General features: G+C 31.3%; 1 protein-coding gene across 1 annotated transcript in view; it reads left to right on the forward strand.

Annotated features, from left to right (window-relative positions):
* LOC129968468 (uncharacterized) overlaps positions 1-16,359 on the forward strand; it is a 69,832-nt gene extending 53,473 nt beyond the window's left edge. The window contains exons 4-8 of the mRNA XM_056082372.1: positions 628-866; positions 1,233-1,382; positions 4,846-4,989; positions 6,010-10,653; positions 11,723-16,359. Coding sequence (XP_055938347.1) covers positions 628-866; positions 1,233-1,382; positions 4,846-4,989; positions 6,010-10,653; positions 11,723-15,964 — 9,419 coding nt within the window. The 3' untranslated portion in view covers positions 15,965-16,359. The remainder of the gene's footprint in view (positions 1-627; positions 867-1,232; positions 1,383-4,845; positions 4,990-6,009; positions 10,654-11,722) is intronic.
* The last annotated feature ends 370 nt before the right edge of the window (positions 16,360-16,729 follow it).

Consider the following 16,729-nt stretch of genomic DNA (forward strand, 5'->3'; position numbering starts at 1 on the left):
ATGCTCTTAAGGGGGAAGGAACTTGTCAGAGAGCCTGTTTTTACTTCTTAGTGAGAAAATAAATAATTATAAAACTTAAATTCCCTTTGTACTGTATTTATCATAATACTTGACATTGTCAATTACTTGATGCATTGTATACTTTCTGTAAGGTATAGAATGCATCAAGTTGGTGCATAATGTTGAGCATACAAGTAAACAAATTTGTTTGCATTGTTTATTTAGATATGATATGATAGAAAAGGCCATGTGTTGCTTTGTAAATTATTTCATTTAGATTCCTTCCCTCAGTATTGTTGTCATCGAAAGATAACAGTGAAAAATATAAGCTAGACAAGGAAAAAAATTATATGTTTTAAAAAAGTGCAAAATATTTAATTTTCAGTTCCTATAAAACTTTTATTGCATTACATTGGTCTTGGCTTTTAAGATTTTTAAAAATATTTAGTTGATATTTAAATTATTCTTATGTTAGTAAAACTACATTGTGCAGTTAAATTTTTCCATGTTATACCTTCATCATTAGTGCTAGTCATTCATTTCAAAAGGTCAAATAATGTGAATTTTAATCATAAATAGCACAGTTATTGAAAATTTCAAAAACTATATACAAATTTTCTTTTTTAGTGAAAGAATTTATTTCATCTGAACCCCATGAATTGTTACTCTTAAGAATAGAATGTCTAGTCAATGCTCATTTTGAAGAAGCTGCAATTCGACTTCTACGTGTCAGCTTACACAGTGTATCAGCTTTTTCATTAAATGACGAAGAATGTGATAATGGAAAAGACTGGAAATGGCCTTATATGGAATGGTTGCTTCGGCTACTATTTCGGAAACGAAGGCTTAATGACATTATTTTAGAGGTTGGTTTAATTTCAATGCTCTATATATTTAAGAAATACTTATAAGTTTTGTTAACATTTTGAAATAATATTCTGAATAGTTTTTATTTTTAATAAAATAATTTTCCATATCATTTTTCATATTAATTTTAATTAACAATTACCTTGTCATCAAATAACTTAGTGAAAGCAACTATTTAGTTGTTATCATATTGAATCTGTTTGCCATTTCAATATCATGTGTTACATGTGAATTATTGCAATGATTAGTAATGAAGAAAAAATCTGTATATTCTTCTATGTAGAAATATGTAATAACTTTTATATGTTTATGACTTCAAAAATGTGTTTAGCAACTCCTTCAAATTCATGTTAATTTTCTTTCAGACTTCATCTTGTAGCTGCCATGATGGTGTTCGCTTGATATATCGCTCTTTTCAATCATCTATTGAAGATTCTGAGGCTTTAACAGGAACATTAATAAATATATTTCTAGTTCGAGATCTTCTCTTCAAGTCAAATTACTGCTGTACTAGTGTAAGTATAAAATACATCATTTTAGAAATTTCCGAATGTAATTTTATCCTTAGTTTTTTCACTGTATTTTTTCATCTGATGTTAACTGTACTTGTTATAATACAGTGCCATTTCATGATTTGTGTATTCGAGATTTTTGAATTCATGAATTTATTTACATAACTTATTTGCAAGTAGTCCGAGCTTATTTTAGCCTATTAATAATATTTGTATGATACTTTCCCAATGATGGACCATACAGAAGCCAATTGTAATGTATGTTTACATTACAATTGTAAAAAAGTAGGCATATAATTTATGTGTTGCATATTCATTTTCTGAAGAGCTCATTAAATAATGCCTTTTTACTAGATTATTATTTTTTTTAATTAACTAGTCTCAGTTACAGCAATGTTCATAATTAACCTGTGTGTTCCCAATTATACCAGATTGGGGATATCTTTTTGACATCTGATTGCAGTAACAAACTGACAATAATAATAATAAAAACTCTTCAGCTTATTGCTTCAGAATTTATTTTAGAACCCATTTCCAACTACAAATAAATATTACTTTTTAAATAAAAACATGGTCTTTTTCATAAATTATCATAACTATTTAATTTTTTCAATGTGGGTTTATTTATAATCAGTTTCACCAATACGAATCATTAAGTGAATCTTTATAAAATAGAGATGGTTCGAAAATGTATATGCATGCATATACAAAGGTACTGATTTTTTTTTTTTTTGCTAAAGGTGCTTTAATGAATGATTAATTTTTGCATTAGCTTTCTTGCTCTTCACTCCGAGTTTGATTTGACAAACAAACAAAAAAGCTTCAATGAATATATTTAAAACTTATTAGCTCATCAAAAATGCAATTTCCTGAATTACTGAAATTTAAAAAAGGTGAAATAAATTTGTCTCTCAAAGGTTGGTTGGCTGGTAGGGGCAGCATGTGAATTTTGATTAGTTGATTTTACTTTTCATTGAACATTTTAATTAATTTAAATTAGTTTATTCATATAAGTATTTTAATATATTTCTGATAAATTTCCATTAACTAATGTTTTAAAATTCACTATGAAATTATTCACTGAATGATCAAATTATTATGGCCACTTGACACTTATATGCAGATTGCCCATAATTTGACTTTATTGCCACCAGAAAGCAAAATAGCTATAAAATGGGAATGCAGTACAAGCAGCATCAATTACTCTACGCTGCTTGCGAAGAAATGGACAAAACCTGTGATGTAACTGAGTTTGACTGTTCTGTTTGTAAGCCTCTATTTGCCATGAACAAGAGCAAAGATTTGACAGTAGATGAATGGAAAAGGATTATGTGGTCCAAAGAACTGCATTTTCAATTAAATCATATTGATGTCAGAATATGAAAATGGAGAAAACATAAATATGAACTCCAACTATATTGTCACAGCACTTAAAACTGGTGGAAGCAATTTTATTGTTTTGGTAGTGTTTGGTATTGTATGGGTTCTTTGAATACTGTGTAACAACCTCTGGATGCCAAAAAGTATCTAAGCATTATTGTAGATCAAGTGCATCCTGATATGCTCATAATGTGCCCTTCCAAGGATGTATGCTCTCTGTCATACTGCTACTGTATTGTCTGCAGATGTGAAGAACATGTTAGAGATTACCTGGCTTTGTCAGCCTACACAGTACTAGGTTTCAATTCAATTGAGAATATTTGGGATGAGATTAAACAGATCATTAGGCAACTGGATTCAGTACCATTAAATCTTAAAGAATTTGAAAGAATACTTCATCAGTTATGGTCTCAAATTTCTCTTACCACATGCCAGCATCTTATAGAATCTTTGAAGATAAGAATCCATGCAGTATTTAGGGTAAAAGTTTGGCGATTGGTCCTATTTTGTATTAAGGTGGTGGTCATAAATTTAATATTGGCCATTCGATGTATATGTATATATATTTAATATTGTGCTAATTAGGTCCAAAAGAGGATGCTTTGCATTCTTTTTATAATGACTAGCAGCCAGAGTTTGTTACGAGATATCAGCTAAGAAGGGTTGGACAGGAACTTCGAAAGAAATTATCTATTGAAAAAACTGGAATTCACGAGCACTGGAAACCACAACTGGAATTCATGAGCTGAAGAGTTCCTCTGCCAATCCACCGTGCATAGTTGAAAATTTCATTTTGAATTGTATTACATGTTTTTTCTCATGTAATATAAATTCCATCTTCATTATTGATCTCTTGCATTTAAAAATCATCATAATCATCTTTGTTTATCTAGAATAAAAATATTAAATTTAAAGACTGATGTATTAAAACCCATCTCAATATTTTACTGCATAGTAAAATAAAATTGTGGCACAAGTAAAAAAGAATCCTTCTAAAGTACAGATGTATTTATAAAAATATCATATACTTGAATTTATTTTGAGCAGAATTGTTAAAATTAAGATATTTGTATTATTTTACAAATTCACAGCTTATACAAAACTACACTATTAGTTTTTCATTCTTTTTTTTTTTTTTTTTTTTTACTGAAGAATATTTTCTCTTAATATCTAAATATCCCTTTCATTTTTTTTTTTTTTTTTTTGCTTTTAAAAGTTTAACTCCATATTTTCCATGACATACTCCATTGTATATAGTATATGTGAGTTGCTGCTGAAGACTGCTTTTTTTCCATTGCATTATGCATTGAAGTCCCAATTGCATAACTATTGCTTTGTGGTTAATTTACAATTGGTTTGGGGAGACTTTTTTTTCTGTGATAATTTTTACTGAACCTAGACTAGTATCCACTAATGCATTTTTCAATCTTTTTTTTTTTTTTTTTTTTTTTTTTTTTTTTTTTGTCAAAACTTAAAAATTGCAAATATGTGTAGAGACTAGTACTTTTTATTTCTACCATCTTAAAAAAAACACCTAGATATGGAAAGATTTTATTGATGGAGTGATGGTGGGCAGCTTTATTGTGAAGTTTGCAAAGAGGTTGTCATCCATTAAAGTACTTTAGCAGAGTGTCAGATTTAAAAGTTGATTATTGGAGAATCTTTCTATTATTATCATAATTACTTATACTCCCCAGTCATTTGAAGAAAAAGAAGCTAAGTGAAAAAATTTTATGCTCCTTTTGTAACGAGAACTAACAATTGGCTACACAAGTCTCAGAAATATTTTGAGGAATATTCAGCATCCCTTGTCTTACTCTCTTTTGTGAAAACTAAAGGCAAGAAAAGTTCGTTTGTCGTAAAATATTTTATTGTCAGAGATGCAATTTAACCCATGAGTTTTTCCAGATGTAAAAATAAATAAACATTATAATGTCCATTAAATTGTTAAAGATGTTGAGGGTGCACATGATTCTCAGTTAGCCAAGGTTTAACCTGTACATGCTGTAATCATTGTCCTCAATTACTCTTCCTGGTTCTATTTGTTTTAACTAAGTTCATAACTAGTTTTTTTTAATGCTTTCAGGAATTGATGAAACTTTGGTGTGAATTCCAAGCTAAAAAGCAAAAATCTGCATCTGAAATTCAAGAAGCGGCACGAAAACTTCTTGTAGGACATGCTTCTTCTAGTGCACAGTTTTATTTATTTGTGGATATTCTTTGGGCTAAGGTGAGTGAAAATTATTTTATTTCTGCCCTTTTTAAAATAATTCAGTATAGAAGTTTTGTTTGCATTTATCTACTTCTTGCAAGTGAGAATAACGATTGTCTTTTGTAAATGCTATTTAATGCATCTTTGTATTATGGTTAATGATTTAAAAAAATTAAAAAAAAAAAGATCTATTTCCAAGATATTACTGCAAAAACAAGAAATAAAACTAACAAAAAATCTTTTTTGTAATTTTCTCTCCATTACCTTATTTTGAAGAGTTGATTGTTATAATATAAAAGATATTTGCCTGAAATTCTTTTAAAATACTCTTCATTAACGCTTTTTTAAAAAAAATTGCTTATTTTTTGTAATAAAATAAGATTACACTTTTTTAAATCCAAATGTTAAGAACAATTCGAAATCAACTATCATAAAAGTTCTGTTGCTTGAAAAAGGCTAGTCCTTTTATAAAAAGTATCAAAAGAATTTACTGTTTCACTTACTTTAGTTCCATTTTAAAGCTATTTTATAAACAAGTTCTAATATGTGATTTAAAAGAAAAAATGATGTTATTTGCATTATCTCTCTTCACAGAAAATTAGTGCTGTCAATTAATTAAAAAATAATAATAGATGAAATAATTTTTTTAACTGATGACATTTTAAGGTCCAAATTATCCTAAAATTTTCCTATTACATAATTAGGAATTCCTTTAATAATATTAATAAACAGATGCAATTTTTATTTTTGCACATTAAGTTAATATTTCATCATAAATATATGCTTTACTTAATTTTTTTCTTTATATTTTTATTTACAGTTCCTCATGGTTATTGTTTTTTTATTGCTTTTTAAATGTAGTTAAAAGTTAAAGTCTATTTATTACAAATCCATTATTTGTAGCACATGGATCCTTAAATATCAGTCCATTAGTTTCACAATGGACAAAAGAAGGAAATTGCATGTTGCCATGAATTATGCAAATTTTTATAAATATATTTACTAAAAATAATTGTTGCATCCTTTCTTCCTTTGCAGTTTGGAATTTCTCTTCTTCCATTGTATTTGGAAATGTATATTAGAGGACTAACATCTGATCTAAACTTTCTGGAAGCAGCTAGGCAGGTTGATAATAAAGAATATGTGATGGAAATAGAGGATCATATGGCAGCTATGTATTTTAAATTATTCACTCTATTCAATGCTATCAACAAAGAAATTGCTTTGGAATGCCTAATGAGTTCTTTCTCCCTGGTTCCTACCAAAGAAAGACTGGAATGGATAAAAAAGCTTTCATTACAAATATCTAAAGAAAAGGCTTTGAAAGCAGCTGCTGCAAATGATGATTCTAAGAATAAACAGAACTTTTGTAACAAAAGTGGTTGTCCTCGTAATTGCATTCATCCTTCTACTGTTAAGCGAAAACCGGTTATGTGTGATCAAGCAATTCAAGTTGGGGATGATTCATTTGCTGATTTTGAAAACTTGCAAGGCATTTCAATGGATAATCTAAATTTAATTAATCAGGGAAGTTGTGATAGCCCCAAACCTCAAACTGTAATGAACAGCAATGACAAAATAGCTGATAATTTAGAGATTGCAATGGGCAAAAATAAGCAACAACTGATGAATACTACTGATGAAATATTAACAAACAAAGTTCAGATGAATGGTAATTCTATAAAAAATGTAGATAGTGATCTCATTGTTCTCAAAGAAAAAACTTGTTTGTGCAAATCAGGTGGAAGGGAAAGTAATTGTAGAGATGGAAGATGTATTCAAGATACAGTTGATGAAACAAATGGGAATGTTAATAACAGCAATGTGATAAGTGAGCAGGCTGTAAATTTAGTGAAAGATTGTTCCATTCTTGGAGATGAAACCAAAACTACCTCTTCCTCAGGTTTTTACCATGACAATTCATCTGTAGTTAATAGTGAAACTGTAAACATTAGTACTGGAAAGGTAGTATTTAATAGCAAAGTTGATAAAATAAAAAATATGTCCTCTTTTGTTAACCATGAAGTTAATGATGAGGACCGCTGTGTTTTAGATAAAAGTGCCATTGATATTCAGGGAAGTAGCACAGAAAAACTTACCAATGATATTCCAATTAATTATACTATGGATGCTCAAAAGAAAGCTTTAAATTCATCCACTGTGATTAAGGATGGCGAAGGAAACAGTAACTGTCCTGCTAATATTAAAGAAATTATTCATGTAAATGGTTATATGGAAACAGATACTACTGATGAAAAAACTCTTATAAATACAAATGAAGATAAAAAATCTGAATCTGAAACCATGGTATGCATTTCTAACAATGTTGAACCAGAATCACATAATTTTACTGAGAGTACTGATGGCAAAATTACATTATCAGAAAAACCAAAAGAAAATTATCAAGATGCCATGCAATCTGAAATGACATCAAGCTCAGTACCTCAACTTTTCAAAGTACCTGCCGAAACAAATCCCAGTGTTAATGAAAATGAACCCATGATGACCAGGAGATCTAATTTCTTGAAAAATGGGCATTCAGTTACTTTTTCTCATATTGTTCTTGATTCTAAAATACCTGGCATTTCTTCTGATATAACTTCAGATTTTGTTATTGTTCTTGAAAGTTTAAGAAACAGGCAACTGAAAAGTTCTTGCAAATGGAGTCAAATAAAACATTTATGCGAAAATTACTTAAACATTGTAGCAAATGCAAGAGAGAAAATGCGGGAACCTGTAGTGAACAATAATGCTGGTAATGCTGCTGATTCCATTTCAGAATTATTTGAATTTAATCAGAGCATCGATAGTATGTCTGAGGATCATTATGCTGATAAATCGCATGTTTTGAGACGTTTCATGAATTCTGATAATGCAGCAGGTATAGGAACTTATATTAATTTATCAGATATACATTGCCCTCAGATTCCACTGGACAAACTCTTTTATTCAGATCACTCTTCCTCTCATTTAATGCATAAGAAAAAGCACAAAAGGCACAGAAATCATGATAAAAATACAGACAGCCTTCTGGGGAAGAAGATAAGACATGGGTCCCGAACTCAGAGGGAACAAATTAAGAGAAAAAAGAAGAAAAAGCGTAAAGCTAAGCGAACGAAAGGGCATACTAAAAAACATCATTTCACACATGGGAAAGTAACTAAAGAGTATGTGAAGACTAAAAAGAAGAAGCACAAACTGAAGAAAAAGAAAGAAGGAAATTCTGGTTTCATTTCTGGTGATTATTGTAGTGACATTAGTTCTGGAGCATTAATGCGGTTAGTAAAGGAACACTCTCACAATTATTCTAAATTTCCTGCTTCTACTTCAAAACATCCTTATACTTCTGCTGTGGTTTTGGGAAGTGCTAGCTCATCAGATGCAAATGATGAGCCTCAAAGGAAGAAAAGGAAAATTAGCAAGAAAAGAGTTTGTGATGAAAAGTGCCATGATAAACATAAACGTATTAAATCAAAATCTGGGAAACGCAAAAAGACAGTTGTTATGGAAAGTTGCAAAACCGACTTAAAAAATATAATGGAAAATAATGAGATTGATGGAAATGTGGATTCTGTCAATGATTATTCACGCATTGTGCAGTTTTCTAGTGTAAAGAAAATGGAAGCTGTGCAAATACGTCAACGATCTGTGGCTCTGAATCTTTCTAAAGTAAACAATAAACCTGAAAACAAAGCTCCATCTGTTATTCCTTGCCAAGTAAAACCTCAAAAATTTTCATCTGATGCAAGTCCTCTTGAACAGTTTGTGAGCCAAAATTTTGATAATTATAGTCCTGAAGACATCATGAAAATGCAATTATTAATGGCAAGACAACAACCTGTTTCTGCCTTAACTACTACAGTTTCTACTACCAATAGCCAAGCAGTTGTCAAATATGTTTGTTCAAAAACAACCTCTCGTTTATTATCAGTTGCACAAACCAATTGTACTCTTGGATCAGATTCAGAAGCAAGCAAATCACCTGTTCCAACATTTACAAGCAGAACTTCAGCTGGTCAGAAAATGTCTTCAGTTCTTCACCAACCTCAAAATCTATCCACAAATGTCAAACATTTCTTGATTGAATCAAATAACAAACCATATAAAATTTCAGGTAATACTGCAATGTCTTGTGGATCTGTGGTTCCTGCCAGTCTTTCAGGGAGTAATTACACTGATGTCCACAATTTAACTGGAACCGTTCTTAGTGGTAATATTAATTATCCAGGTACTTCAACATCACCTCAAGTCACAGCTTTCGCTTTACCAGTTGCTGCTAATCCTTTAGGAGGTAAATTGGTTGGTAATAAAATTGTAATACCATTACCTCCATGTGGACATCTTCGAACAACAGCTCCAGGAATGGCTTTAATTCCTTCAGATTCTTCTAACTTTGCTTCCATATCTGGAAGTCAGCCTTCTTCCAACATTATTATTGTTAAAAATGGCAATAATACTCAAATTATTCATGCACCTCAACATCCTAACAGTTCTCATTCATATATTGCCAGCACCAAAGTTACACCAGTTGCTAGAAGTAGGAATATCAATCCAGTAGTTTCTAAGACTGTACCTAAAATGATAAAACAAGCTGCTAAGAAATTGGTACAGCCTGTTGTAAAAAGAACTATAACCAAAACTTCTACCATTTCTAAACCTAATAATAAAGATTTTTCGAACCTGTCAAAACCAATGCCTCTCTCTATTTCTGATACTTCAACTACAAGTGCATTAAACAATACTAGTATTGAACCTTCACCTGAAAGTCTTCTGGTACAGAGAGCTATTGCTGAAGCTAAAAGGGCTATAGCTGAAAGCAATCCCGATCGTCCTCTTGATTTGAAAAGTGTACCAAAAGAAAATTCTGAAACTATCACCAAAAAGGAGGAAACAGCTTCTCTCTTGACTCAATCTGATAGCAAAATTGTTGCAAAAGAATCCCTTGAAACAGAAGAAATTTCAGTCTCAACTCCTGGCTCACCAAGATCTAATGAATCAAATTCTGCTAAAATTGAAAAAGAAATGCCTATCTCTGATGATCCTGTATCATTGGAATTGGAGGGAAGTACTGAAACTCCTGTACTTTCTGAAGAAACTGACAAGTTAGAATCAAACAAATCTGATTTATCTGATAAATCAAATGAAAAACCAGTGAATGAACATGTGGCAGAAGTTGAATTAAAAAGTGTTCCACAATCACCTGAAGAAGAAGCATCTGCAGTAAAAGTGGACACTGATCCTGAACAAGAGAATGTCCCCAACTGTATTGTAACTGAAAGTGAAACTATTTCAAAAATTACTTCACCCACTGATAAAACTTCCATTGAAACTGCTGAAAATGTAGATTCTGAAAACAAAAGTCCTGCAATTGAGGAAAATCAACCAACACCAGTATCTGATGATACAGGAATTACAGAACCAGTTGCTACTGAATCCAAAACCAGAGTATGCTCAGCACCTGTTAGTCCAACTATCAGTGATCAGCCAAAAGAACTGCAACCCATAGATACTTCCGATACTACTTCAGAAGTGAAAAATTCTGATAAATCCATTAACCTTCTTAAAGGGGAAAGCAGAACTTCATTGCCAGAGGGTGCAACCAGATCTTTTACTTCCATTAGTGATGCTGTTCGTTTTAGTCTAATGGATATGGATGATGCCACAGATTCTGTTGAAAATCAGGTATATTTTTTGTTTTAAGAAACAATATCACATCTTATTGGTCAAGTTCAAATTTGTATATAATATATGTTATTTTATAGTTTATACTTAATTATTTATCTATATTCGGTAATATTTTTTCTCTTAAAGGTTACAGGAAGAAAGTACAATGCTGAGGTTCAAAGATTTTAAAGAATATTCAAATCATTCTACTATAACTTGCAAAGTTGAAAAACTGATTCTGTATTACACGTATTAAATTAGATGATGAAAACCCATCTGTCAAAAATTTTGGATATTTAATGCTAAAATTCTTTGATAATATACCTAAATATTTAATTAAGATTGAAAAAGAAATTCCTAGAAATGTGATGCCTATGTCATGTTTTTATTCTTATTAAAATTAATTATGAACATGCTTTTAATTATCATTAATAATTGTTATCAGTATTTGATTTTGTTATTAAATCTATATTCACTATACCTGCCAATTTTTTTAAAAAATAAACAGCAAAATTCAACTTTTGTGTAAAGTTGTAATATTGCTTTTGTCCATAAATTAAAAATAATTTTGTACCAGTGGCATAAACAGTTTTAATTACAGTTTTGAAAATAATATTTTACATTGACATTTTAGTTGTTTTTCTTGTTTTAATGAACTGAAAATATTGAAATTTAAAGAAAAGAACATTTGTTATATTATATAACTAAATTTATGCTACTACAATTTGTTCTCATGAAAGATAAAAGTATAAATTACTTTAATTAAAAGTTTGGAAAAATTATTATTATTGTTATTATACAGGTCGAATCAGTTTGGGAACTATGGGTATAATCTGTTCAGTGTTCAGGTCTTTATATCAATTAAATAAATATATCATTATAAATTTATTTTCCAAAAGTGAATACCAGTTTTGGTGTTAGTTTCTATTATTAGTAGTTTATCAATGTTAGGAATGATGAATTTGATATTTAGAAGGAAACCAAAATAAAATGACTCCATATTGTACTTGAATTATCTGTATTATAAATATATCATTGTTTTTGAAGTTTAACTATTAGATTCTGATATATGATTCTTAATAAATAGGTTCTTCAAGCCTTCCAAGTTTCTCATGAATCTTCTCCAAATTCACCTGCATATGACAATAATTCTACAAATGAAGGTGATGCTGGTGAAACATCACCATCTTCTGTCATTCTTACAACTCCACAAAGTACAACTACAACTGAGTTGAATGTTAGTAGAGTATCTCAAAGATTTGAAACATCAGTTCACAGTTCTGAAACTGAAAAATTTGCTGACTGCCAGAGTACTGTGTCTCGAACAACTACATGGATTCTGGAGGATACATCTCTTAATGAATCATCTCAGGTAATGCAAGTGCAAAAATCACCAGATCTCGATTCATCAGGAGAAGGTAAGGACGATGATAAGCCAAAGAAGAAGCGAAAGAGAAAAGATAGATGTGAAAGGGATTTAGAAGCCACTCACAAATTTTGGTGTGAAATATGCCATAAAGGGTTCTTTTCTGCTTATAATCTGAGGCGACATTGCAGAAATGTACATAAAATGAATCTTCCTAGAGGTTCTTCTGAATTACCATTTGGTCCTAAAAATACCCCTGAAATATCTTTTGCTAACAACTCCCAGTGCCATCAGCAGGTTCAACAAAATGAAAGCTCGCCATCAGAAACAACTACTCCTCCCCGTTTGGGCTATGTCCAACAAGCATGCATCAGCCCTAAAGGGGCTGAATTCTTGTTACAGTCTCCTACATGTGAAAATAAAACACAAGATTTTTCAATGAAGACATCAACTAATCAACATACATCACAGTTACAAAGTTCTGACTTCCAAATGCAAACTCCTGCGCGAATGTCCAATCCATCTTCTTCTAGCCATGTTCCGCCAGTAACCCCACCAAAGGATTTTCGTTTGCAAAATGTTACTACTACACCTACTCAGTTGTCACCAAATAAAATGTCTTCAATTACCAAACCTGCTACTTCCCCAAAATTTCAAAGGTTGTCAACTTCTTGCTCAACACCCACAGGTTCTCAATTGCCAAAAATTTCTCAAATTTCTTTATGTGGACAACCTGCTCTGCAGCAACAAAGACAAGTAGCACAGATTCCATCATCACCACTTGTGCAGCCTCTAACAGGTGGTGCTTGTCAAGCTCAACAGTTACAAGCAGCTCAATGTTCTCATTTCCAGGCTAATAAACAAATCGTTCAACAGAGAATTGGACAACTGCAGCTTATGCATCATGCTGGACAAATGTCTCAAGTTCAGCATTCACCTCATGGAATTCCAAAACAAACTCAAGTCCAACCATATAAGAAGAGTACTGCTACACAGCAAAGTACCAAGCTAACAGAAACTGAGAAAATTCAACAGGCAGCTCAACTAGCCCAGACTCAACAACTTTTGGCCAATCAGCATCTGCAAAAATTGATGCAAATCAGACAGAATGCAATTGCAAATTCTGGAGCTGCCTCACAGTTATCCCTTGGTGCTCCTTTACCAGGGATTCAGTCACCACCATCAAAATCAGCCACTCAGTGCTTTCAATCGCAAATAGTTGCAGCTCGACAAACAGCAACTGTTGCACCACTACCAACACAGCAAAGAAATCAGGCAGCAAGCTATGCTTTAGCATCTCATGATTCAACTTTGCACCAGTTTTTTCCATCATCTGTTCAAATAGGTCAAGAACAACCCAGTTGTCCCCTTGCTTTCACCACACAAAATGTAGCTGAATTTAGCAGCAATCCTTCACCATATCCTAATCCTATCCCTATATCTACAGAAACAAGTGATAAACTTGATGATTTAGATCAATTTCTTAGGGAAAATATGGAATGGAATCCTGAACAGGCAATTACTCATGCATTAAATCAACAGCCTGGAAATCGTCCATCTAGTGCTGAATCTATACCATTAGTGATTCCTCCACAACCACCTATTTCAGCACAAAATAGAACTGGAACCCAGGTAAAAAATAAAACTTCTATAACACGACCCAAACCCCGTAAACCAGTTGTTGCATCGTGTTCAAAAAACTTGTTGGGAAACCTAGGCCGTGGTGTTAAGAAAAAGTCTTGTCCCAGAAAAGCAACAAAAAATTTAGAAACAGATACTACTAAATCTGATGTTTTCTCTCAAAATAATCTTATAAGTCAGCAAGCACATGGCCTAGATTTAATGCAAAGACAATGCAATAAGGGGACTTCCAGTGACATATATTCTTCAAAGCCACTTTCAAAAGGTGCAGCTGTAAGTTCAATTAATGAAACTGACAGTTCAGATAGTGTTCAGTGTATTAATGTAACACATAATTCAAATTCTAAAAATGTGTCTGTTGGTATTAATTTCAACACATTCTCGCCTGCTGAAAAAAGCATGAACACCTTATCTAATGCTGAACCAAATTCAAGAGTTATGTTTGGTGTACAAAATAAGAATCCTTTTTTAGACCAATGCAATTTAGTGAATAAAAACTGTTCAAATGTAGGTGATAACCTTTGTGATAATAATTCAGTTCATATTGGAAGTCCTTTTGCAGTCAAGTCTAAAGATACTTTATGTGATCCGAAGCCAACATTCTTTGGAAATGCAACAACCTCTATGTGTTCTAAAAGATCTGAAGCTATGCAGGATGTTTTTTTAGGACAGCGAAATAGTGAGAACTGCGATTCATCTCCGAAAGACAGGCATTTCTTTAATGTTGATGTACCTGCAGGTGTAAATTATAATCAAAAACTTCATATTTGTCGTGATAAGAAGATTGGTGAATGTGGTTCAGCACTTGAAAGTAATAAAGATTGTTCTGTGTCAAACATACAGAATAATCTTTTTTTAGGTGAAAAAACTGCAAGCAGTAACAGTGCAGTGAGTGTCAAAATGGATAATGAATCAAATGTTAATTCTGAAAATACTGCTTTAGACAAAGATAGCAATGAAAAGAATTCTGCTGTAAATACCAGTTATACTTCAGCTACTACAGGCACAAACACACTTGACCTGAAGGATGAAATAAAAAGAGACGGCCCTGACCAGGAAGTAAAGTTGCTAAAAAGTGAATGTGATATGAACTGTATGAAATTTACTGGTAGTGAAATCAGTGAGCACTTTAAAGGAATTCTTGACAATAGTACAAAAAATACAAACTGTGGAACTCAAAACGAAGATTTACCACTTGTAACTACTCATTTATCAGAAAATATTAAAGGAAAAGATATAAATTTTAACAATGTGCTGGATTTTAATACTGATAAGTCTTTGTTACTAAATTCAACGCCTAAAAATTCGAATCCTACTGAAAATTCATCAAAGAGTGAGATTTATGAATTCTCATCTGGAAATTTAGAAAAAAATAAGCTTGAATATATTCCCTCAGAAAATGATGATATAAATAATGAAATTAAGATGGAGAGAAGTGAAGTGATGATTGAAGTTAAAGATTCTTCAAAAGACTCATCTAAACCAACAGATGCCTTCTGTTCTCATAATAAAAAAAATGATGAAATTCCTAAATCGGAAAGCATTGATAAATGTGATGAAAAGCATATACCAAATGATGATAATCATGACCAACATTCTAGTCAGGAAAATAAAGTTCCAAATAGTATGAGTCATGGATCTGATGTGATTTGCAATAATGAAAATGAAGCAGCTTCAAAACGTGTTGCCTTAAGAATTCACAAGTCTCAAGAATGTTCCAATATGGCAAATGATGATCAGTTTTATGTTGCTGAAAAGTCTCTTAACAATGTAAAAGTAACAAAAAAGAATTCAAATAAAAAGAAAAATAATAAGAAATGTAAAATATCAGACCATGGTACAACTGATAAAGCACCACCTCTTAAATTAGACATTAATTCAAATATACAAAATACAGATTTGTCAGATAATGGGAACAAGCAAGATGAAGTAAATGGTCAAATCTGTGAGAATGCAAATTATTATCCAGACATTGAAGATAGTAGTCATCACTCTGAAGAAACTCTAGAAAATGATCTCATCTGCATTTCTGATAAACAAAAACATCAAACCTCAGAGGAAATTCCTACTGGAAGATTGCGATTGAGAGATACACCAAAGACTTCTGTTAAAAGAGTTTGTCCTTGTTGTATAGATTCTAGAATGCCCAAAAAATGTCGTGCTAATGGTGGCAATTTCTTAAAGCTGTTTGGATCTAAGGTTCCAAATTCTAACAAGGCAAAAACAACGCTGAAAACAAAAAATGCTTCAAATTCTCTCAGTTCTAAGGTGAATACTCGATCTTCTCAACGACTCAGGTCACGTAATAATGCTATCAGCTAATCTTCGAAAAATATTTTATGTGATTCTTATTTAAATCTAGTCTTAATAATATGTAGTATTGTGGATGCTCTTGTAAATATACATTGTACAGTAAAAATTAAATCATTGGCTTTTTATATACACATGTACAGCTTTATATCTTGTAAGATAGATGTTATCAATGAAATGATATTGAACTCTTCAAATTTCTGATTTTATGACATTGAATTCAGCATTTGTCGATAAATCATTTGATCATAGTTCTTTTGAATGAGAACTGGTTGCATATCATTGCTTTTCATGAAAATGTAGGATGCAGAATTTTTCATCCTGAAGGATGTTAAATTCACATTATGTTAATAATTCAATGTTTGATTTTTACACTGATCATGAATAAAATGGATTTTAATGTTACAGTGCTTTAAACATTTTAAACACAACAAATATAAATAAATTAGCAAAGTGGTATTCCCTTTATGATTTTCAATTTCTATACAAAGAAGTTTATATTGCAAAATTTAGTTATTAAACTATACTAGTTAATTTATTACAAATATATTTTTTGTAGCATCCAATTATACAAAACTGCCCATTTATGTAACTATCATTTTAAAATTATGAGAAGCAAACAAAATAAGAAAATGACGTATTTCTATGTTCTATATCATTTGAAACATAAATATCATCAATACTCATAAACAACATGAGAAAGTTAATCGTATATCTCATTTTGTCAAGCATATTGTATATATTTCTGTGCAACTATAATTCATTTAAATCCAATTT

The sequence above is a fragment of the Argiope bruennichi genome, chromosome 5, assembly GCF_947563725.1.
Source record: "Argiope bruennichi chromosome 5, qqArgBrue1.1, whole genome shotgun sequence".
Classification (NCBI taxonomy): domain Eukaryota; kingdom Metazoa; phylum Arthropoda; class Arachnida; order Araneae; family Araneidae; genus Argiope; species Argiope bruennichi.